Source organism: Pongo abelii, chromosome 10, assembly GCF_028885655.2.
Source record: "Pongo abelii isolate AG06213 chromosome 10, NHGRI_mPonAbe1-v2.0_pri, whole genome shotgun sequence".
NCBI lineage: Eukaryota > Metazoa > Chordata > Mammalia > Primates > Hominidae > Pongo > Pongo abelii.
Window position 1 is genome coordinate 39,946,466 of NC_071995.2, and position 22,949 is coordinate 39,969,414.

A 22,949-nucleotide genomic window follows, 5' to 3' on the forward strand; every position below is an offset into this window, starting at 1 on the left:
CCTGGTGCGGTGGCTCACACTGTTAATCTCCGTGCTTTGGGAGGCCAAGGCGGGCAAATCACTTGAGGTTAGGAGTTTGAGACCAGCCTGGCCAACATGGTGGAACCCTGCCTTTACTAAAAATACAAAAAAAAAAAGAAAAAAAAATTAGCTGAGCATGGTGGCGGGTGCCTGTAATCCCAGCAACTCAGGAGGTTGAGGCAGGAGGATTGCTTGAACCTGGGAGGTGGAGGTTGCAGTGAGCTGAGATCGTGCAGCTGCACTCCAGCCTGGGCAACAGAGTGAGACGCCGTCTAAAAAAAAAAAAAAAAAACTATTGTGATTTAGTTTTGCAATCTAATTATTAAATTATTAATGTGTGGTATGGATTATGAGGTTTGCTTAATTAGAATTTGATTTGATAGGTTTGCTTAATTAGAAAGTAAGGCATTTTTTTCAGAAGTATTCTGGAAATATTTGGGTTCTTACAAAGTCTGTTAGCATCTCAGTTTCTTTAATTAATAAAGTTCTTTTGGGAAACACATTTTGCAAGGGCCTCAATCATTGTTGGCTTTGATTACTTACAGAGGGCATCTAATAGAATAGTTGTGGGAAGGAAACGATGGACACATTTAAATCGATTGATAGTTTTTGTTTTTAAATGACATCACAGTGGTGGCATTGAAAGTTGTGAAAGGAGCCTTGTAGGGATTTCTTATGAACTATCAGGGAAAATAACCCCAGTCTCATAGAGAGTGGCAAGGCATCAACTGTCACAACTCCAAAGATGCCAAAAGTAGACAAGATTCAGTGGATCAGAGCAAGACAGATTTTTATTCACAGCACAGCAGTCAGCCGGAGGATCAGCATTGTAGTGTAGGTTCCCTGTCCTCAAATCCCACGGGGCGATGTGATAGGCACAGATGGTGACTATGCACACAGTGGGATACACCGTGGCTGCGGAACCCAGGGGCAAGAGCTTGGTACCTTTTGTAGAAAGCAGAAAGCAAGCTAGTCCTCCTTTCCCTGGGAGTGACCTGCCATAGTAGTCACATTGTGGTCACCTTAACCTATTTAATCGTTTCTGTAACCAGCTACAGAAACTGTTCAGTGTCAGTGGATAGTTAGGTCTTGGAATTTGGCATACGTGGCAATTATGTGCAGGGACATTCCGAACCCATGGCAGACTGTTTCTTCCAAAAGAAGCAATAGAATAGATGCCGAAAAAAATGCTTTGATAAAATTAATCACTAAGTAGTTATAAAAATAGCCAGCTGGGAATGGAAAGAGAATTTCCTTGACCGGGTAATTGGGCATTTGCTGTACTGAATGGTAAAATTAGAAACATTTGCTTTAAAATCAGAACAAAACAATGACAACTAGTCACTGCTTCCACTCAACATGGTAACAACGCCTACAGTAAAGGGAAAAATAAATAAGTTGTAAGAATTAGAATGAAAAACACAACTACTTAAAGATAATATAATTATGCAGAAAATCTAGGAAAGTCTATAGACTGTAAGAACTATTAGGAAATTAGCAAGGTTCAATGTAATAAGATCAACTATCAGCATAAATTAGAAAATTTGTTTTCAAAATACTATAGCATGAAAACTGTAATGAGTGATAGGAATAAACTCACCAAAAGTGTATGAGGCCTATACAAGGAAATTACAAGTCATTTCTAAAGGAAATAAAAGTAAATCAGAGTAAAAGGAGAATCATGACATCCTTAGCGAGGAAGACTCAGTATCATATAAATGTCAGTTCTCCTCAAATTAAGGTGATAATTCAATTTGGTTCCAGTCAAAAATCAAAATTTTTTTTATTTTTTATTTTGCATGGAAGTTGACAAGTTGATTTTAAAACTAATATGAAAGAGTAAAGGGCTAAATGGCAAAAATGCCTTGAAAAAGATGTGAAGACTCAAGATACCATACGTGCATAATTATAAAGCTGTAGTGATGTAAACAGTGTTGTATTGTTGATGTCAAATAGACCAGTGAAACAGAATCTGCAAATAAACCTAGATATATCTGGAGTTTGGGGTACAGTAGCAGTGGCATTACAAATCCAATGGAGAAAGAATGAACTTTTCAATAAATAGTGTGCTGGGACAAACATTTCAAAAACATGACATTGGAAGCTGATATATCCAAATAATATCTGACATAATTAAGACCTATGTGAAAGGCAGAATTGTAAAACACTTAAAAATTAGATCAGCTAGTGGCTTATCTTTCTCCTCCAAAGAAATTTATTTTAGCTTAATTGTTTTTATTTATTTTTATTATTTTTTATTTGTATAAATTTGATGGATATGAGTGCAGTTTTGTTACATGACTATATTGTGTAGTGGTGAAGTCTGGGTTTTTAGTGTATCCACCACTTGAATAATGTATATTGTACCCATTAAGTAATTTCTCATCCCTCACTCGCCTCCCACCCTTCCAAATCTGTCTCTCATTCCACTGTGTCCATATGTACACATTATTTAGCTCCCACTTATTAGTGAGAAGGGAGAACATTCAGTCTCTGACTTTATGTTTCTGAGTTGTTTCACTTCAGATAATGGCCTGCAGTTCCATGCATGTTGCTGCAGAAGACATGATTTCATTCTTTTTTATGACTGAATAGTATGCCATTGTATATATGTACTACATTTTCTTTATCCAGTCATCCATTGACGGACATTTAGGTTGATTCTATATCTTTGCCATTGTGATTTTTCAGTTTGTAAAATAACAGTTTTTATGTTAATTTTAATTTTCTCTTCCTGTCTTTTTTTAATAACATTTTGTGTATGTATATAAAATTTTACATAAATGAAATAAAAACATATATAAATATCTAATCCCCACAGCCATGATAACATCTTGGTATAAGTTCTTCTATATTTTTCTCTATATTCATAAACATTTAGGGTTTTTGATCATTCAATTGAGTCTTTTTTTGTTGTTTGTTTTGAGACAAAGTTCTGTCGCCTGGGCTTGAATGCAGTGGTGTGATCACGGCTCCCTGTAGCCTTGATCTGTCAGGCTTAAGCATTCCTCCTGCCTCAGCCTCCCGAGTAGCTGGGACCACAGGTGTGTGCCACCACACCCATCTATTTTATTTTATTTTGTTTTTTAACTTTTTTGTAGAGATAAGGTCTCACTTTATTGCCTAGGATGGTGTTGAACTCCTGGGCTCAAGCGATCCTCCTGTCTTGGTCTCCCAAAGTGCTGGGATTATATGCATGAGCCATTGTTCCCGGCCAAATTGAGTCTTTTTAATGGTCAAGTAATAGTCCATGGTGAGGATATGTCAAATAATTTAGCTGGTCACTCTGTTTACAGTACAAAACAGTGCTGCAGTAAATTCTAGTACATAATATTTTCATGAAATAGTACTTTAGTTTTTACGAGATAGGTTACTAGAAGCAGAATTTCTGGGTCAGTGGGCATATATATGTATTTTAAATATTAATAGATGTCAGTTTGCCGCTAAAAATGGTTTAACACGTGTGTTTTATTTTTTTAATAAAAATCTTAACATTTTAATTTAGATAATTAGTTTATTTTTCTTTATTTACTAATATAAGTAGTTTGAAATTTCCTTTAAGTAGTGCCATGACAGTATCCCATGATTCTGATATATAGTAATTTACACAGATTCTGACATACTGTATTCTAATTATTCTGTGATCACAATGTTGCCTGTACTGTAATTTTACTTTCAAAATCCATTGATTATTAATGGTTCATTAGTTGATCAGCTTCCGTAACTATACCATCGGCATTAAAACAAGGTATATTCTCTGTTTTCAGAGTATGGAGTTCATTCTGTATGGTATATTCATTCATTTATTAAATATTTCTTGTGGTATCTGATATGTCAAATGCTCTTCTAGTCTCTGGGAATATAAAGCCTCTGTCTTCATGTAGCCTACATTTTAATATGAATTATACATATTTAACAAATAACAAAACATAATTTTTACGAAGAAAAAGCAGGGAATAGAGAGTATTTGTACTGTCCACACCTGCCTGTGTCTTCACTTGATGTCTGAGTATCTTCAATAATGTCTCAGGTGTTATGCTATCACAGTAGCTATAGCTTTTACTGCCTGGCATCTATCTGGCTTCTGTAAGCTGTTCTCTATATCAGGTGGGCTCATTGACGATTTCCTACTTGAAAGACTTTGTGAACAGAAAATAGCTGTTGTTGTAGAAAAAGATTTAATGCATTGTAAACCATGCAAAGAGAATTGTTATATCTATTGGTAATGTTCTGAGCAATTAGGAAAGCCATGTCAGTATTTTTGTTTTTGTCAGTGGGGTGTACAAAGTGATTCTTTGTGCTGTAGGAAGAAAATATTAAAAGATTTGAAAAATTGACCAGGTGCGATGGCTCATGCCTGTAATCCCAACATTTTGGGAGGCTGAGGCAGGCAGATCACGTGAGGTCAGGAGTTTGAGACCAGCCTGGTCATTATGACAAAACCTCGTCTCCACAAAAAATACAAAAATTAGTCAGGCGTGGTGGCACACACCTGTAGTCCCAGCTACTCGGGAGGCTGAAGCAGGAGAATCACTTGAACTCAGGAGATGGAGGCTGCAGTGAGCTGAGATCACCCATTGCACTCCATCCAGCCTGGATGACAAAGCGAGACTCTGTCTCAAAAAAAAAAAAAAAAAAGAAAGAAAAAGAAAAATTGCAAGAATAACTGAAAGAACTCCTGTAACCCTTCACTAGAGATTTCATTAATGTCTCCAGAAATGTCCCCAGTAATGTGCTTTATAGCAAAAAAATTTAATCTGGGCTCATAAATCACATTTTCATAAGCTTCTTCAATCTGGAACAGCTCCTTAGTCTTCCCTTGATTTTTATGGTTTAGTGTTTTTGGCAAGATGAATACAGGGCAAGTTTTTTTTTTTTTTTCTTTCTCAGTTTAGGTTTGTCCAGTGTTTCTTCATGATTAGACATTAGGTCTAGATTATACGTTTTTGCCAGGACAGTTCCTGAAGTGATGCTGAATTCTTTTTTTTTTTTTTTTGAGATGAGGTCTCACTCTTGTCACCCAGGCTGGAATGCAATGGTGTGGTCTCGGCTCACTGCAACCTCTGCCTCCCAGATTCAAGTGATTCCCCTGCCTCAGCCTCCGAGTAGCTGGGACTACAGGCATGTGCCACCACCCCTGGCTAATTTTTGTATTTTTAGTAGAGACGAGGTTTCATTATGTTGGCCAGGCTGGTCTTGAACTCCTAACCTCGTGATCTGCCCGCCTTGGCCTCCCAAAGTGCTTGGATTACAGGCATGAGCCACCGCGCCCAGCCGCTGAATTCTTTTTCTTCCTATAGGCTGCACATGTTGTTGTTTGTGCCGTTATTGGTATAGTTGACTTTTATCACTTGTTTAAGATGGAGTCTGCAAAGTTTCTTTACTGTTGAGTTGTCCTTCCCCCTGAAATTGCTTTGTGTGGAGATACTTTGAAACTATATGATTAAATCATTTCCTGTTCCACTTTCAGCTGCTAGTTTTAGCATCCACTGATGGGTTTTGCCTGAGTTAATTATTAATATTATGGACATAGTATTTATGTCCCCCCAAATTCATGTCGAAACCTGAGCCCCCCATTGTGATAGTATTAGGAGGTTAGGCCTTTTGGGAGGTGAGATCTGGTCATAAAGGTGGATTCCTCATGAATGGGATTGGTGCCTTATTAAGAAGAGACATAAGAGCTTGCTCTCCACCATGTGAGGATACAATGAGAAGACAACCATCGTCAAACCAGGAAGAAAGTCCTCACTGACACCAGATCTGCCGGTAACTTGATCTTGGATTTCCCAGCTCCAGAACTACGAGAAATATAAATAGTTTGTTGTTTAAGCCTATGATAATTTGTTATGGCAGTCCAACCCTACTAAGACAAATATAATGGGCTTTAATGGGTGGTTAGCCCATTCTTTCTATATTTATTATGCTGGCATTCTATTGTAAGGAAGAACATTCTCCTCACCTCTTTACCCCCTTAAAACAGACAAAACTTTGTTTATATATGTATGGACTAATAGATGCCTATTTTATTCATTGAGTTGTAATTCATTGCTGTCACTATTTTGATGCTCAAATTTGGCCAGTGAGAGTCCCTTCAAGTTAGCTTCTTTGGTTGCTTGGTTGGTTGGTTGGTTTTGTGTTTCAAAATTTGCTTGTGACAGAATATATATAACATAATAAAGTATGCCATTGACACAATTTTTAAGTACAGAATTCATGAGCATTAATTCTATTGACAGTGTTGAATAGAATTAATTTAATTCTGGTGGGTACAGAAACCCACATTTGAATTGTTTTCAACTTTTGGCATTGTGAATAATGCTACAGTGAACATTGGCATACAAATATCTCTTTTGAGTCCGTGTTTTCAGTTTTTTGGGTACATATGTAAGAGTGGAATTACTGAATCATATGGTAATTCTATGCTTATCTTTTTGAGGAACCATCAACCATTTTTCCTAGTGGCAGCACCATTTTACTTTCCTATTAGCAATGTATAAAGTTCTCAGTTGCTCCACATTCTTGCCAATGCTTGTTATATTCCATGTGTGTGTCTTTGTATGTGTAACCATCCTCATGAGTGTAAAGTCATATCTCATTGTGGTTTTGATTTGCATTTTCCTAATGATGACTAGTGATGATGAACATCATTTCTTGTGCTTATTGTTCATTTGTGTATCTTTGGAGTAATGTCTGTTTTGAGTTTTTTGATTTTTAACTGGGTTTTTTATCTTTCTGTTGTTGAATTTTAGGAGTATGATATTAAACTGTACCTGATACGTGATTTGCAATATTTTCTTCCATTCTGTCGATTGTCTTTTTACTTTATTGATAATGTTCTTTGATGCACATTTTAAATTTTGATGAAGTCCAATTTATCTAATTTTTTTCTTTTGTTACTCATGCTTTTGGTGTCATATCTAAGAATCCATTGCCAAACCAAGGTCATCTGTGTTGTTTTGACATGTCCATGTCATTATTTGGTCACCTCTTTCTGACACAAGATGTTTCAGTCTCTTCTTAGGCTTCTCTGCCTCACTCTAAATTCAGGTGTTTCTCCAAGGAGCATGGGCCTTCTATAGTGGAGAGTGATTTTTTGAAGCTAAGAATCTGAACACACAGACACACACACAGAATTTTACTTCTGCATTTATTTTTATACAGTGTTTATGTGTATTCATGACTATGAGATCATGGCAATACCTTTTCCTTTATTGCATACTTTTATCTCCTTTTTCCATCTATGGGAAATCTGGCTTCCAGTTGTTAGGAGAGACAGTCCTCCATGGGTGTCTTGCACTCCTGCACATCTTGCCAAGATATGCAAGACGCTGGTCACTCATTATTCAGGGTGGTTCTCAGAGATGTGTTTGTAATGAGCAATCTTGAAGGCCAGAGTAATGTCTCCCTCTTTGTCAAACAGCAGGCTTGCTTATTGCTTGGTGTAAAAATGGTGGGTTCCTTAAGTTCAGTGTTCCTCAGTTGTGACCCACACCCACTGCATGTGCCACATTTATCTAGGCTTATATCATGTTGCCCCTGGACTTGGTACCAGAGAGAACTGACAAACATGCCAATGCTTGTGTTGCTATGCTATGAGTGATAAAGTTTTTTCTCTGACCCAGAAGTCTGCTAGGACCCAGGAAACAGTAACAGTCTAATTTATAACCTTGTAGGTAAGGCAAAGTCAAATTCCAGACCTGACACCAGTATCATCACTGTGTTTGTTCACACCCCTAACTGTAGTTATTATCCTGGCCCCGTGAGTCTTTCTTATTACTCTCTCCAGCACCTTTTTAAAAATTAATTAATTAATTTAAAAAAATTTTTTTTTTTTTTGTAGTTTGCCATCACTGGGTGGGTGTTACAGGGCCACCTTGCTTTCACACCATCTTCCACAGGCCTATTACTGGCAGTGGAACTTTATACTCTAGCTATTTTTTTTCACTTTGTTATGTGTTTCATGTTGTAGAACATACTTTATAAATCTAGTATACATGTATTAGTGGTTTATATTCAAATGTGTTTTACTAACAGAAGCGTGGAATCATTGGAAGCAACTGGATTAAATAACAGCTAATGGAAGAAAAGAGAATGTGTCAAGTTTTCTGTCATTTTCCCTGATGCCCACTCCCCACTGCCCCGCCCCGCTCTGAAAGTGATCACTTTCATATTTGGGTATGCCTGGTAAAGTTATCTACATTTCAAGTGTGTTGTCACCTGCTCATCTTGTTTCTGTATTTACACAATGATTATATTGTCTATTTTTTCAAAACATACTTATAGATGAAATTCAGAATATATCAGGATTTATTTCATTTTGTATCAAAGAAACATGCCATACTCTACCAAGAGTTAGTGACTTAGAATGAAGTTGTTTTCAGGTCATTTTTTCCCCCTGTAGTTATGAGATCTTATAATAAACCTTAGCGGTCGGGTGCAGTGGCTCACACCTGTAATCCCAGCATTTTGGGAGGCTGAGGTGGGCAGATCACTTGAGGCCAGGAGTTTGAGACCAGCCTGGCCAACATGGCAAAACCCTGTCTCTACTAAAAATACAAAAATTAGTCAGGCATGGTGGCACGTGCCTGTAGTCCCAGCTACTCAGGAGGCGGAGGCATGAGAATTGCTTGAATCTGGGAGGCGGAGGTTGCAGTGAACCAAGATTGTACCACTGCACTCCAGCTTGGGCAACAAGAGTGAAACTCTGTCTCAAAATAAAATAAAATAATAATAGTAATAAATCTTAGGATGGAATTGATTTAAAGTATTATATAATGTTTAAAAGTATGGAACAAGAGTGTCATCAAGTGGCCAATATACTTTATTTTTAAATGCTAGGGGCTGGGTGTGGTGGCTCACGCCTGTAATCCCAGCACTTTGGGAGGCTGAAGTGGGAGGATAGCTTCAGCCCAGAAGTTCGAGACCAGTCCGGGCAACATAAGGAGACCCCATTTCTACAAAAAAAATAAAAAAATTAGTTGGATGTGGTGGCATGCGCTTGGTACCTTTGGAAGCCGACGTCGGGGAATTGCTTGAGACTGGGAGGTTGAGGCTGCAGTGAGCTGTGATCACACCATTGCACTCCACCCTGGGTAACAGAGTGAGACTCTGTCTCAAAAAATTTTTAAAAAGGCCAGGCAGGTGGCTCATGCTTGTAATCTCAGCACTTTGGGAGCCCGAGGTGGGTGGATCACCTGAGGTCAGGAGTTTGAGACCAGCTTGACCAACATGGGGAAACCCCATCTCTACTAAAAGTGCAAAAATTATCTGGGTATGGTGGCATGCTCCTGTAATCCCAGCTGCTCGGAAGGCGGAGGCACGAGAATCACTTGAACCTGGGAGGCGGAGGTTGCAGTGAGCCAAGATCGTGCTGTTGCACACCAGCCTGGGTGACAGAGGGAGACTCCGCCTTAAAAAAACAAAGTTCTAGTTGGAAGATCTCTTAGTCCATATCTTATGCCTAGAATACTTTTGTTTGTTCTACTTTTCCTAGAATACTTTTAACTGTAAACATGTGAATTTGTGGAAAGAGCCTTGAACTTGACCACCAAACTTCTAATCTGAACTCAAGCAGGCAGGCAGACAGGTGTTTGATTTTTTGATAGGATAGAAGAAGAGGTGATATGGAAAATTCCTCAGCTTAAGTCGCAGTGCCTGTGGTTTTCTGTTTCCACATTTAAAATAAAAGATATTTGAGGTTGTGCTTCACTTATTCTTAAGCTTGCCTTACTAATTACCAGGCTGCTTTCTCAGAATAATTCTTGAAATCGTAATTCTTTTTGGAAGTTCCTATTGCCTAGAAAGGAAGTAGCCAATATTTTTTGTGAATATTTGTGTATATTTGGATGTGGGAAGGAGAGGAAAATGAGGTTCAGAATAAGAAGTAAATGCTTTCCATCTCCCCATTCTTCCCTTCCCTTGTATCCGTTTCTCCCACTTGGTCGAATTTTACTCATAACTGGTGAACATGTATCTGCTGACACTGAGGGTTCTATCACCGCTTACCTGGTTTGACTGATGTGAGGGGCTGGAATTACCTTGGGGATTTGTATTAACAGGAGAATCTGAGCTTCAAAAATCTGCTTTTCAAATAAGCATCTAAAGTAATCTGCAATCACAGATGGTTCAAGGACCACATTTTGAGAGACAGTCCCTTATGGGGTGTTAGTTCTTCCCTTCCTCCATTCTCCTGATGACTTTGCGTCTTTTGTATGCCAGGCAGTATAGCTGAAGTGTTTGCGATACAGCCAGAGACACTGTCCTAACTCTCAGGCTGTGTACTCTTTGATAATAAAAAGCATCAGCTTTGTCAGATGTGTTTTTTGGAGGCCTCATAATCCTGGTTGTATTGTTATTTATATTTCTTCGAAGGCCCTTTTTGATTCGTATAGTTCATTGTATTAAATGCATTGTATCATATATGTTGATACCTTCATTTCCAATATAGCTAGAAACCTATAGTTTGAAGGCTTTTGTTGTAAGTTTTCTCTCCATGGTAAATGGACCTTTGTTACTTGCAGTTTTTACCTGGTGATTTATGGAACAGTATTAAAAATATGTCCAGACTTTAATATACTCTTTCTCTATTTAGCATGCTTCAGGGTTATGGATGATAAAACAACAAAAAAATTCTTAAAATCGAGATGATACTTGCACAAAGAAAATTATACTAGTTGATACTGAGTGGTTTTTACAGCTAACTGCTAGTACCGGACACTTTTTTTTTTTTTTTTTTTTGAGACAGAGTCTCACTCTGTCGCCCAGGCTGGAGTGCAGTGGTGCGATCTCGGCTCATGGCAGCTTTCGCCTCCCAGGTTCAAGTGATTCTCCTGCCTCAGCCTCCTGAGTAGCTGGGATTACAGGCGTACACCACCACGCCTGGCTAATTTTTGTATTTTTAGTAGAGACGGGGTTTCACCATGTTGGCCAGGCTGGTCTGGAACTCCTGAACTCAGGTGATCTGCCCTCCTCGGCTCCCAAAGTGCTGGGATTACAGGCGTGAGCCTGCACCCGGCCTTTCTTGTTTTTTTGTTTTGTTTTGTTTTTGGTTTTGTTTTTTTTTTTTTTTTTGAGACAGGGTTTCCCTATCCCTGTGTTGCCCAGGCTGGTCTCTAACTCCTAGGCTCAAGCAATTTGCCTGCCTCAGCCTCCCAAAGTGCTGGAATCACAGGCCTGAGCCACTGTGCCCCAGTGAGTTGGCATTTTAAACACAGGTTTTAGAACTTTCCTGGAGGCTGAGTGAATATTTTTAAAGATTAAGTGTCTACTTAAGCTTTATCACGAATAATATGTAACATTTGGGTTTGGCTAGAAATCACTAGGGATTTAATGGTCCTAAAAAGGGAAATATTACTCTGGCCCATAAATCAGGGTTAAACTTCTAGGATCCACACAGAGATAAAATATTAGATAGGACTGCAAATATGACTGTCAGAACGCCTTTCTTATCTTCATGAACAAGTTTTTTTCTCTCTCTGTATGCAGCCGTACATTCATGTCTGTAAATATCTGGCTTTTTTAGGCTTAGTTTCACAAAATGTTGCAGAATGCTTTTAATTCTTTCTCATTCTTCTCATCACAATTAACTGTTGAACATAGTTTGCACTAGGTTTCAAATGTCAACCATGAGAGTTTCTATCTCTGAGGGAAAAAAAGGAGAGATTATAAAATAATTCCACTAATCCATAAATGAGAAGGGTATCTTGATCATTATTACTGTTTAGTTTTCCTTCCAACAGTAACAGAGGTACGTATACGGCTACTATGAATAATGGTGAGTACTCTGTGAATACTCTTAGGTACTAGTGCACATGATGTTAGTTTTACAAAACAGTTGAGTCCTATTTCTGTTAAATTTTTATCCCGTAGTATAAAAACACAGTTTATGATAAATCAGGTAAAAATGAAAAATCAAAGTCTTAGTTTCTTTTTTTTTTTTAAATTAAGACACCATGGAAAGGTCAAACTAAGCAACCTTATGTCTTACCTTATATCTAAACAAAACCCTTTCCTAGATCTAATTCTTTGGCACAGTAACTGGTTAGAGGAGATTATTTGCCTATTTAATAGAGAAAACTTATTTTAACTTTGTTATCTTAAATATTAATATTTAGTGAGGTGATATTTTTCATCTATCTTCCATTGAATTATCTTCATATCGTTTGTCTGTTTTTTATTAGTGTGTTCATCTTATTCTTAGTGGTTTTGTTAGCATTCATTAAAAGATTAAAAGTAAATCATTATTATTATTGTGTTTTTGAAACAGAGTCTCGCTCTGTTGCCCCAGGCTGGAGTACAGTGGCGCGATCTTGGCTCACTGTAACCTCCGCCTCCTGGATTCGAGCGATTCTCCTGCCTCAGCCACCCGAGCAGCTGGGACTACAGGTGTGCACCACCAGGCCCGGCTAATTTTTGTATTTTTAATAGACACAGTGTTTCACCATGTTGGCCAGGCTGGTATTGAACTCCTTGACCTCAAGTGACCAATCCCGCCTCGGCCTCCCAAAGTGGTAGGATTACATGTGTGAGCCACTGTGCCCAGCCAAAAATAAATTATTAAATATTAATATTTAAGACTGGCATTGATGTTGAAATTTTCTCTTTTAATTGGAAATTTGCTTTAAATCTAATTCTAATTTTCACCTTAGAGGGCTTTCTGTATATAGTTTATACTTGGTATTTTGATACAAAATGGCTCTTCCTGCCTACTTACAAATTTTTTTTTTTCTTACAGTTGTTTTGGGTGGGTGGGGGGTCTTTTTCTTCTGTCTTTTCCATCCAAACATTTAGCTTTTCAGTTCACCTGAATTTATCATGATATGTGTTATAATAAGAATTGATTGCTATCCTCCCCAAATTGTCTCAGTTATATAAAATATTTTAAAGCTTGAGAGTCCATGTATTCATGTAAGGTTAAAAATGAGATAACTGATGATGAAAAGACTAAAACCTGAAATTGTGATATAGATACCATTCATGTCAGAATTGCTGTGTCTGGAGAGGTTAGGAAAATGAAGCTCAGAGAGGTTAGTTATAATAAGGTCAAAAGGCCATATATAAGTAGATGAATTAATTGTTGAATCTGTATCTGCCATTAAGGAGTAATCTGAGATGTGGAACTCTAAGTAAATGTGTTTCTCAAAGTTATTTACTCACAGAACCCCCTTTTATGTTTTGTAGTAGAATGGGAAATACTAATATTTTGTGGATTAGTGTTCTATGCAACATATTTTAAGAAAGGCTTTTCGTCAGATCTCTGGTAGAGAACAAAATATGAACCAGCCAAAACATTTCTATCATTATTTAATTAATTTTTCTTTCCAAAATACAATTACACTTTTAAAGCACAAAAATTTTAAGAAATTGGTAAAAGATGGGGTGAAAAAGTCCATACCTTTCTTGATATTCTGTGGGAAATATGAAGCTGTAGGTAGCCTCTTTCTTCTTTAATAAATTGTGCTTGAAAACTTTCAGGAAGTGCGTAATTATTTAGATTAGAGGTTGACAAATTACAACCCATAGGCCAAATCTGGTCAGCTGTCTGTTTTTGTGAATAAAATTATATTGGAACACAGCCATGCCTATTTGTTTATGTTATCCGTGGCTGCTGTTGTGTGTCAGAAGAATGTTGAGAAGATGTGATGGAGACCATATAGCCACAGTGCCTAAAATATTATTTGGCTTTTGAAAGAGCAAACATTTTCTGACCCCTAGTTTAGTGAGCTGCATTTTTGCCTACTTGACTTCATATGTTTTATCTGTATAAAGACTCTTTTACTGAAGTTCTCGGCATTTCATCCTCTGTAAAGTAAGTTCCGTGGGAAGTCAAGCCGAAGTCTTTTTCTAGAAGCTTTATTATGGCTTGGTTTTAAACTCTTAGAGACATGCAAGATTCCATAGTTTTGCTTTCCTGAATGACATACAACTATCAGGCAGTTGTATTGGCATGCCTGGCTCTTTCTTGCTGCAAACCTTTTACTGGTTTAATGGAAGTAATACCAGGGTATTAGGTAAACAGACATAGCTAACATCTTTTGAGTGCTGTATGCCAGGTTCTGTTCTAAATTTTTAACATATATTATTTTGTGCATTCCTCACATCAACTCTGTGTAGTAGGTATTATTATTATCCCCACTTTATAGTTGAGGGAACTAAAGCGTAGGGAGATTAAATAACTTGGTCACGGTCATCCAGTTGTTAAGGAATGGAATGAGATTTGAAACTTTTCCTCCAACTTACTTGCCTCCTAATTCCTTGATTCTTGAGATGAGTTCGGGCATATTTCTTCCTCCTCATTACTTTCTCCAAGCCTCTGTTTCCACGTCATCTTTAAACATCCTCATTTACACCACCCCGTCTTACTGTATTCTCTGATGAATTTCCAGGAATCCATTCCTTCTTCCTTGATGATTACAATTTCTGACTCACAATCTTCTCTATCCAATCTGCCTCTGTATCCTGATTTAATGCCACGTTTAACTCAAGTTGTTTCTTGTATTTTTCAACTTTATGTATCCACAGGCATGGCCATGCCTTACTTTCATCACTGGGAATTGTTTTGCCTTTATCATGAACTCTGAATTTCTGCTTTCTGACTTGTAAACAGTTCAGTTACATACAGCCCTTACATGCTAGTGAGGTTATTTAATTCAGTCCTTTTTAACGTTTCCTGTGCGTAGGAATCACCTGGAAAGCCTTATGCAGAATCCTGAGTCACACCCTTAGAGATTCTAATTGAGCTGGTGAGGGTTGATGCCCATGAATTTGCATTTCTATCACCTTTCCTGCAAATGCTGAGGCAGGTAGGTCTATGGATGTACATTTTGAGAAGGATTGCTCTAATTAATACTTTGCCCCAGAGGATCAGTAAAACTTTCTAATCTGCATAAAGCCTCCATTCACATTCTTTCTTTACTTTTTTGATGACTTCTGTAATTACTGAGACAAAGGCCTTCTGATGAGAACTCTGTTGTATTTTATTTTCTTGAAATAAGAGTTTTTCTATTTACTCTTTTCATATTCTTCTCTTCTACTTAGTCCCTTTGTCTCATTTTCTCCAATTGACTTTTGGCTCCTTCTTTACCATTAACATTTTTGTGTCTTGGGTTATCAGTTTCTTCTTTTATAGTGAATTGGCTTTTTTCCTATCAGCCTTCAGTAATGGTCAAATAAGCCCCTTTCCTCAAAATACCATTCCTTCCCATCTTCCCTCCTTCAACCTGTTTTGGAAGAAAAGTTACGGCTTTTAACTTCTTCACTAGCTATATCTTAATTTCTTGCAATCTGCTTTGGTTTCCAGAATTTTACTGGACTCTTGGACTGACAGATCAAATGACTTCTAGGTGTTTTTTGTTTTGTTTTGAGACAGGGTCTCACTCTGTTGCCTAGGCTGGAGTGCAATCTCTGCCTCCTGGATTCAAGCAGTTCTCCTGACTCAGCCTCCCGAGTAGCTGGGACTACAGGCACACACCACCACACCCAGCTAATTTTTGTATTTTTAATAGAGATGGGGTTTCACTGTGTTGGCCAGGCCTGTCTGAAACTCCTGCCCTCAAGTGATGCACCCTGCCTCGGCCTCCCAAAGTGCTGGGATTACAGGCGTGAGCCACCTCGCCTGGCCTGGTGTTTTTTTTTTGTTTTTTTTTTTGTTTTTTTTTGAGACAGAGTCTTGCTCTGTCACATACACTGGAGTGCAGTGGCACAATCATGGCTCACGGCAGCCTCTCCTGTGAGGCTCAAGTGATCCTCCCACCTCAGCCTCCTGAATAGCTGGGAGTACCAGTGGGTGCCACCTCACTCAGCTATTTTTTAATTTTTTGTAGAGACAGGCTTCTCTATGTTGCCCATGCTGGTCTTACACTCCTGGGCTCAAGCAGTCCTCCCACCTCTGCCTCCCAAAGTTCTGGGATTGTAAGCATGAGCCACTGCACCCGGCCAACTCCTAGGTCTTAAATGCATAGTCTCCCCGAGACTTGCAGTGTTTGATACTATCATTTCTCTTTTTAAAAGTTTTCTACCTTTGCTTTTTACTCACTGCTTTTTTAAGGTCTTACTGTTCTAACTACTTCAGTTCTTGTTCACATAGTACTTTAATCTGTTACTGCTTTTTCTAAAGTTTGTGATGCTTTTCCCACCATCTAAATCTATGCTGTCCCGTATGGGAGCTACTAACTGCATGTACCTTTTGAGCACTTGAAATATTGTCAGGTTAGACTGAAATATTCTGTAAGCATAAAGTGCACACTGGATTTTTAATATTTAGGTTGAAAAAGAGAATGTAAAATAGTTTACCAAATTTTTTAAATGTCAATTACATGTTGGTAATACTTTGGATATATTGGGTTAAGTAAAATAAAATGCTAAAATTAATTTGACCTGTTTCTCTTTACTTTAGATATGACTACTTGTGGCTTAGCTATATTTCTGTTAGATAATATTAATCTAAATCTCATCTTTCCTTAAGACCTGGATCAGTTTTCCATCTATTTACAAAGTTACCTTTGTAACTTTGTACCAGCCTTCTTAAACATTTGGTCCTCACCCCCTCTCACCCTACCCCCCCTTCCCAATATACTCAGCTTCTTCAAAGCAAGAGTAATTCCCTATAGTGCTGTTCATATAGTGGACACTATATACATTATATAATACACACACACATCTGAAAAAATGGCTAATATTACCACTTTATCAAAAAGGATACTTATGAAAATTGAGGCCTGTTGTGATGTTTTTGCTTAAATTGGTGGGGAGCAGAAGAAGGATTGATGTGAAGGGGAGAAGAGACATTATTCTACTCTGAGCTATTAACATTTGACACTTGACAACCCCTAAGTGTATCCGGCCACCTCAGGCCACTGATAGCTCTGTAGTGCTGTGATTTTACTGCCATCTGGTGTCAGATTAGGAAACTGTAGTTCAGCATTTTGTCTCTTCAATAGAAGGAGGTAGTCAATCTTTCCTCTCTGTCCTGTAAGCAAGTTACCAATAAGAGCTCATATAATTTCAATGTAGGAAACCTTTATTTACCTTGTTAGAATATTCTTTCCTTGGCTTCCATGATAAATGCATTCTCCTTTCTAATGTTTCTTTGGCTGTTCTCCCATTCTTCCACAGCCCATTTCTCTCTTCATGGTAGAGTTTTTTAGCCCCACGTTCTAGGCCTGCTGTTCTTTTTTTCCTTTGCTTTCATCTATACCAGTCTTTAAGTACTGCCTATTTACAGACAAATTTATATTGATAGCCAAAAATTTCCTCTGAGTTTGAGACTAGTATCTTTAGTTGCTTACCTAGATATTACACAAACAAATATGCCATGCTCCCATCAAAATGTGGACCTCTCACCTGCATCCTCACTTCTCAAATTTATTTTTCTCATTTCATTAATCTATCATGCCAAAATTATGGGAATCAGCTTGGCATCCTGTCTTTCACACTTTATTAGTAAAATGTTAACTACATCCCATTAAGTCTAGAGGGTATATTCTTGTATATGTAAAATTTGTGACCCCTCACCTGCTCCTGTCCCATCTAAGATACCACTGTCTCTTGCTTGGACTAAGTTAGGTTCCTCGTTAGTCTCTCTACATCCATTCTTGACTGCATTCACATGTTTTATGTATATTTGTCTAATGTCAGCCTCTCCTATTAAACCGAGAGTTCTGTGATGGCAGGGACTGTGTACATTTGGCTCACCATTGGGTCCCAGCACCTCACACAATTTCTAAAACCTGTTTATTTAATACCCATATCACCACTCTGGCTAACCAGTGCTGTTGGTATGACCCCTGTAGTTTTAGTGACTAAACTAGTGCTAGAATTCCTTAATGCTCTATTTCATTATTAGTGTTCTATACCAGTTCATTTACCATAAATGAATTTAAGCTATTTTCTGCTTTTTCCCAGGGAAGCTTACTTATGTCTGAAGGGACAATATATTTGGGGTATTAATCAGCTAGTGTTCAAATGAACTTTAGGACAACAGCCTGTTTATATCCTATGGACTGCCAATCAAGATGCTGAAATGATTTTCCAAGCACTTGAAATTGTATGCTATTGGTATGTCTCTTAACACTCTTCTGTCTGAAATTTAGTATTCTTTAATGTTGCAGTAGATTTGTTAAATCATGGATTAAAACCTGTTTGACTCTTAAGTGTTCTTTTATTAGAGGCTCAGTTGATGATAGTTTCATTTAGTAATTTTGATTTGGTTTGATATTTTAAAATGGTTTTGCTTTATAAGGTTTTACTACTAGGGCTTACTTGGTGCTTTGAGTTGATGGTATTTCTCAATAAAGAAATTTAATTTATAAAAGTAGACGTGATTTATAAAAAGTAGTTATTTAGAGATGGGCAACAATCTATGTACTGAGGATGCAAACTCAGCAAGAATTTAATAGGTATATAGCAGGGTTTCTCAGTGTTGGCATTATTCACATTTTGGACTGAAGAGTTTTTTGGTGTGTAGTGTTGGGGGGCATGTCCTGGGCACTGTAGGAAATTAGCAGCATTCCTGGTCCCTACCCATCAATGGTACTCTCCTCCCCAGTTATGATAATCAAAAATACCTCTAGACAATGCCACATTGTCCTGGGGGTGGGTGGGCAAATTGCATATCCCTTGAAAACCAGTAGTTTCTATACTTAGAAGGTGATAACTGGCCATGAAGTGTCTTACTTGGGAAATCTTCGGCATTTCTAAGTGTTTTGAGAATGTGGTAGCTGTGTGGTGTATTGTTAGTGGCAAAGAGAAATGGAAACTATATGACAGTATGTTTTTTACATTTTAGAATTTGCGCTTGCCTAAAATAAGGTAACTTTTGCATTTAGCCACCTGGTTCTGTTCCAAACTGAAAAAGGGTACATTCTAGATCATATTTCACTGATACTGTTTCATTTTGTTAGCTGACTTCAACAGTTAGGTAGTGATAGAAAAAGAGAACCAAGAGTACAATTTTTTTTTTCTTCTTTTTTTTTTGAGACAGTCTCGCTCTGTTGCCCAGGCTGGAGTACAGTGGCGCGATCTCGGCTCACTGCAGGCTCTGCCTCCCAGGTTCACGCTGTTCTCCTGCCTCAGCCTCCCAAGTAGCTGGGGACTACAGGCACCTGCCACCACGCCCAGCTAATTTTTTTTTTTTTGGTAGTTTTAGTAGAGACGGGGTTTCCCCGTGTTAGCCAGGATGGTCTCCATCTCCTGTCATCGTGATCTGCCTGTCTCGGCCTCCCAAAGTGCTGGGATTACAGGCGTGAGCCACTGTGCCCGGCCCCAAGAGTACAATTTAAAGGGTAGCTTATAATCAGAGCTTTTGCCATTGTGCTTGTATATAGAGGATATAGAGTATAATTAACTTATTTTATGTTTTTTTTTTTCAAAGGGACATGAGAGATGGCTTTAGAAGAAAAAGTTTCTACTCTTCCCATTATGCGAGAGAGCGGTCTCCTCATAAAAGGGACAATACTTTTTTCAGAGAATCACCTGTTGGCCGAAAGGATTCTCCACACAGCAGATCTGGTTCCAGTGTCAGTAGCAGAAGCTACTCTCCAGAAAGGAGCAAATCATACTCTTTCCATCAGTCTCAACATAGAAGTATGTATTTTAAGACTTTATTTTTTCTCTCACAGTCTCCTCTGATGAGAATGTACTGAGTCAGATTTCCTTCTAGGTGTAAGAGATTTATTTTTTAAACTTTTTATTTTGAAAAATTTCAAACTTACAGAAAAGATGATAGAATAGTATAACAAACACCATAAACACACATTTTTTTCAAACTATTTGAAGTGGCATTCTGCATGACACTTACCTTTAATTTCTTCAGCATGTAAAAGAGGTTTTTTTTGTTTTGTTTTGTTTTGTTTTGTTTTGCTTTGTTTTTCAGAATCTCGCTCTGTCTCCCAGGCTGGAGTGTAGTGGCACGATCTTGTTTCACTGTAGCCTCCGCCTCCCGGGTTCAAGTGATTCTCCTGCCCCAGCATCCTGAGTAGCTGGGAATACAGGTGTGCGCCACCATGCCCAGCTAATTTTTGTGTTTTTAGTAGAGACGGGGTTTCACCATGTTAGTCAGGCTGGGCTCAAACTCCTGATCACGTGATCCGCCCACCTCCGCCTCCCAAAGTGCTGGGATTACAGGTGTGAGCCACTGCTCCTAGCCAGCCTTGTAAAATTTAGAGTGAAAACCTCTCTTACTCTTTTCCAACCCCCAATTTTATTTTATTTATTTTATTTTATTTTTATGTTTAATTTGGCATTCCTGAACCTACATGGCATTCTGTACAATCTTAGCATGTCATGCTGGCTGAGTTGCTTAGTATTTGTTTGAATAAATTAATGACACAACTACTTTTCTAGAGAAAGCATTCTTATCTTTCTAGACTCTGCAGCCTGCAGTAGAGCTCGTTCACAAAACATTTCCTTATGCCTTCTATGTGCAGGGCACTGTGTTAGTATTATACAATGATGTCCCTGTCACTAGGGAACTAGAATATATGTATATATTTCTCACCAGCTAATACCAACTTTATCAATATGTTAATATATATAAAATATAACTTTGATACAATAATTGATATGTCATAAATGAGTTGACATGAGCATGTCAAGGTGAGAAAAATTAATTCACACTCTGGGGATGTAAGAACATGTCATAAAGGAGATGACATTGGGCTCAGCCTTATTTCAGATTTCTACAAGTAAAGAATTGTCTTCTAGTTAGAAGGAATTATGAGCCAAGGTGCAGAAATCAGAAAAGTCCAGGATATTTCCTTTTCAACGTCCTTCTCATTAACTGTCTTTTTTCAAATAATAAGAGTTTTAATTTAACAGCCTTTGCCTCTTACATGTTGAAAGTGATAGAAAACCGTTTGGAGTCATCAGATTGTCTTCCCTTGAAGCTGTTGCAAGATTCTTGAGTTTAGCAAACATTTATTGTCTACTCTTTGCAGAGATAGATAGAGTGGGGCTTCTCAAAAAACATATTTTTGGATATAGGCATATCAGTGATGATGCAGGAGATAAGAAGGTTATTTTAAGGATTTAAAACGAACACAGGCTGGGCACAGCAGCTCATGCCTGTAATCCTTGCACTTTGGGAAGCCAAGGTGGAAAGATTACTCGAGCCCAGGAGTTTGAGACCAGCCTGGGCAAACATAGTGAGACCCCTGTCTCTCAAAAAAGAATTTAAAAATTAGCTGGGTATGGTGATGTATGCTTATATTTTCAGCTACTCAGAAGGCTGAGGTAGGATTGCTTGAGCCCAGGAGGTTGAACCTGCAGTAAACTGTGGTCACGCCACTGCACTCTAACCTGGGCAGCAGAACGAGACTATGTCTCTAAAAATAAATAAATAAATAAGTAAATAAATAAGCCACTTCCATATATATGCCTGATTGTCCAAAATGTACTTGGGACAGTTCTGGGTAACTGAAAGTTTTATTGTGGAGATTAATGTTAACAAGTATACAAGTATTTTTTCTTTTGCTTCTATATACTCCATCCCTACCACAAAAAAAAAAAAACCTTAAGAAGATAAATAATCTGTAAGCCAAGCTTGTCCAACCCCCGTCCTGCAGGCCGCGTGCAGCCCAGGATGGGTTTGGATGCAACCTGACACAAATTTGTAAACTTTCTTAAAACATGAGGCTTTTTTGCGATTTTTTTTTTTTAAGCTTACCAGCTGTTGTTACTGTTTGTGTCTTTTATGTGTGGCCCAAGATGATTCTTCTTCCAGCACGCCCCAGGGAAGCCAAAAGATTGGACACCCCTATTCTAAGCTCTAATGAATGCTCACATGCACAGACATATCCAAAATTAGCCAGATACCATCTAAGACCCTTAAATTTTTTTTTTTTTTGGTCTGAGACGGAGTCTTACTCTGTCACCCAGGCTGGAGTGCAGTGGTGCGATCTCAACTCACTGCAACCTCCACCTCCCAGGTCAAGCAATTTTCCTGCCTCAGTCTCCTGAGTAGTTGGGATTACAAGTGTGCACCACCACACCCAGGTAATTTTGTATTTTAGTAGAGACAGGGTTGCACCATGTTGGCCAAGCTGGTCTTGAGCTCCTGACTTCAAGTGATCCACCTGCCTTGGGCTCCCAAAGTGCTGGGATTACAGGCATGAGCCATTGTGCCCTGCCCTTATGACCTGTTTTTGGGATGTGTATGACTTAAATCCATATCCAATAATGATTTTCATTAAAGAAGAAGAATGTGTCTTTGGAAACTGATTATGAAAACTTTTTAACAAAGCTTGAGTAAAAGAAGCTTGAGATTCTTACTTGACAGCTTGTAATGAAGTTATTAAAGATAGTTATTAGTGAATTAGTCTTATTTTTATCCTCAAAAACAGAAATTTTGGGGGAGAGCATCTTCTCTCTGTTGACCTGCTTTGGGCCTCTTAATGGCCAAAACTCTTAAGATCTTGAGATGAAATGTGGTTGAGCCGTAACGTGATGCTCCTGTCTTAGGATCTCCAATATCCTTCACTCATCCTTTGAGAGCTCATACCTTTAATATTTGGAGTAGTTTAAAGATAAAGTTGGTAGACTAAAATATGGGGTAAATTGAATGAAACAGAGCATATGACTTTGTTAATGCCTGCATCTATCTGTCTATCTTTCTCTCTTTCTCTTTCTCCTTCCTTCCTTCCTTCCTTCCTTCCTTCCTTCCTCCCTCCCTCCCTTCCTTCCTCCCTCCCTCCCTCCCTTCCTCCCTCCCTCCCTCCCTCCCTCCCTTCCTTCCTTCCGCTTTGAAAGTAAAGTTCTTTAATCAAGAAAAAGTTTGTTTTGGGAAAACTCCATTTTCAAGTATTCCTTAACTACTTGGGCTGAACTATGAAAATTTTTTCTATTTTCCCTTCCTGTTTTCAGAATAGTTACATAAGATAATCTTGCAAAAAAGTTAATGGAGGTCATATTTTAAACAAATGGGAAAAGTAATT

At 38.2% G+C, this 22,949-nt stretch overlaps 1 protein-coding gene across 20 annotated transcripts in view; it reads left to right on the forward strand.

Annotated features, from left to right (window-relative positions):
* PPHLN1 (periphilin 1) overlaps positions 1-22,949 on the forward strand; it is a 216,789-nt gene that overhangs the window by 123,566 nt on the left and 70,274 nt on the right. For all 20 annotated transcript variants that reach the window (XM_054527130.2, XM_054527131.2, XM_054527133.2 and 17 more), the window contains one exon: positions 19,391-19,602. In XM_054527130.2, the coding sequence (XP_054383105.1) occupies positions 19,391-19,602 (212 nt within the window). The remainder of the gene's footprint in view (positions 1-19,390; positions 19,603-22,949) is intronic.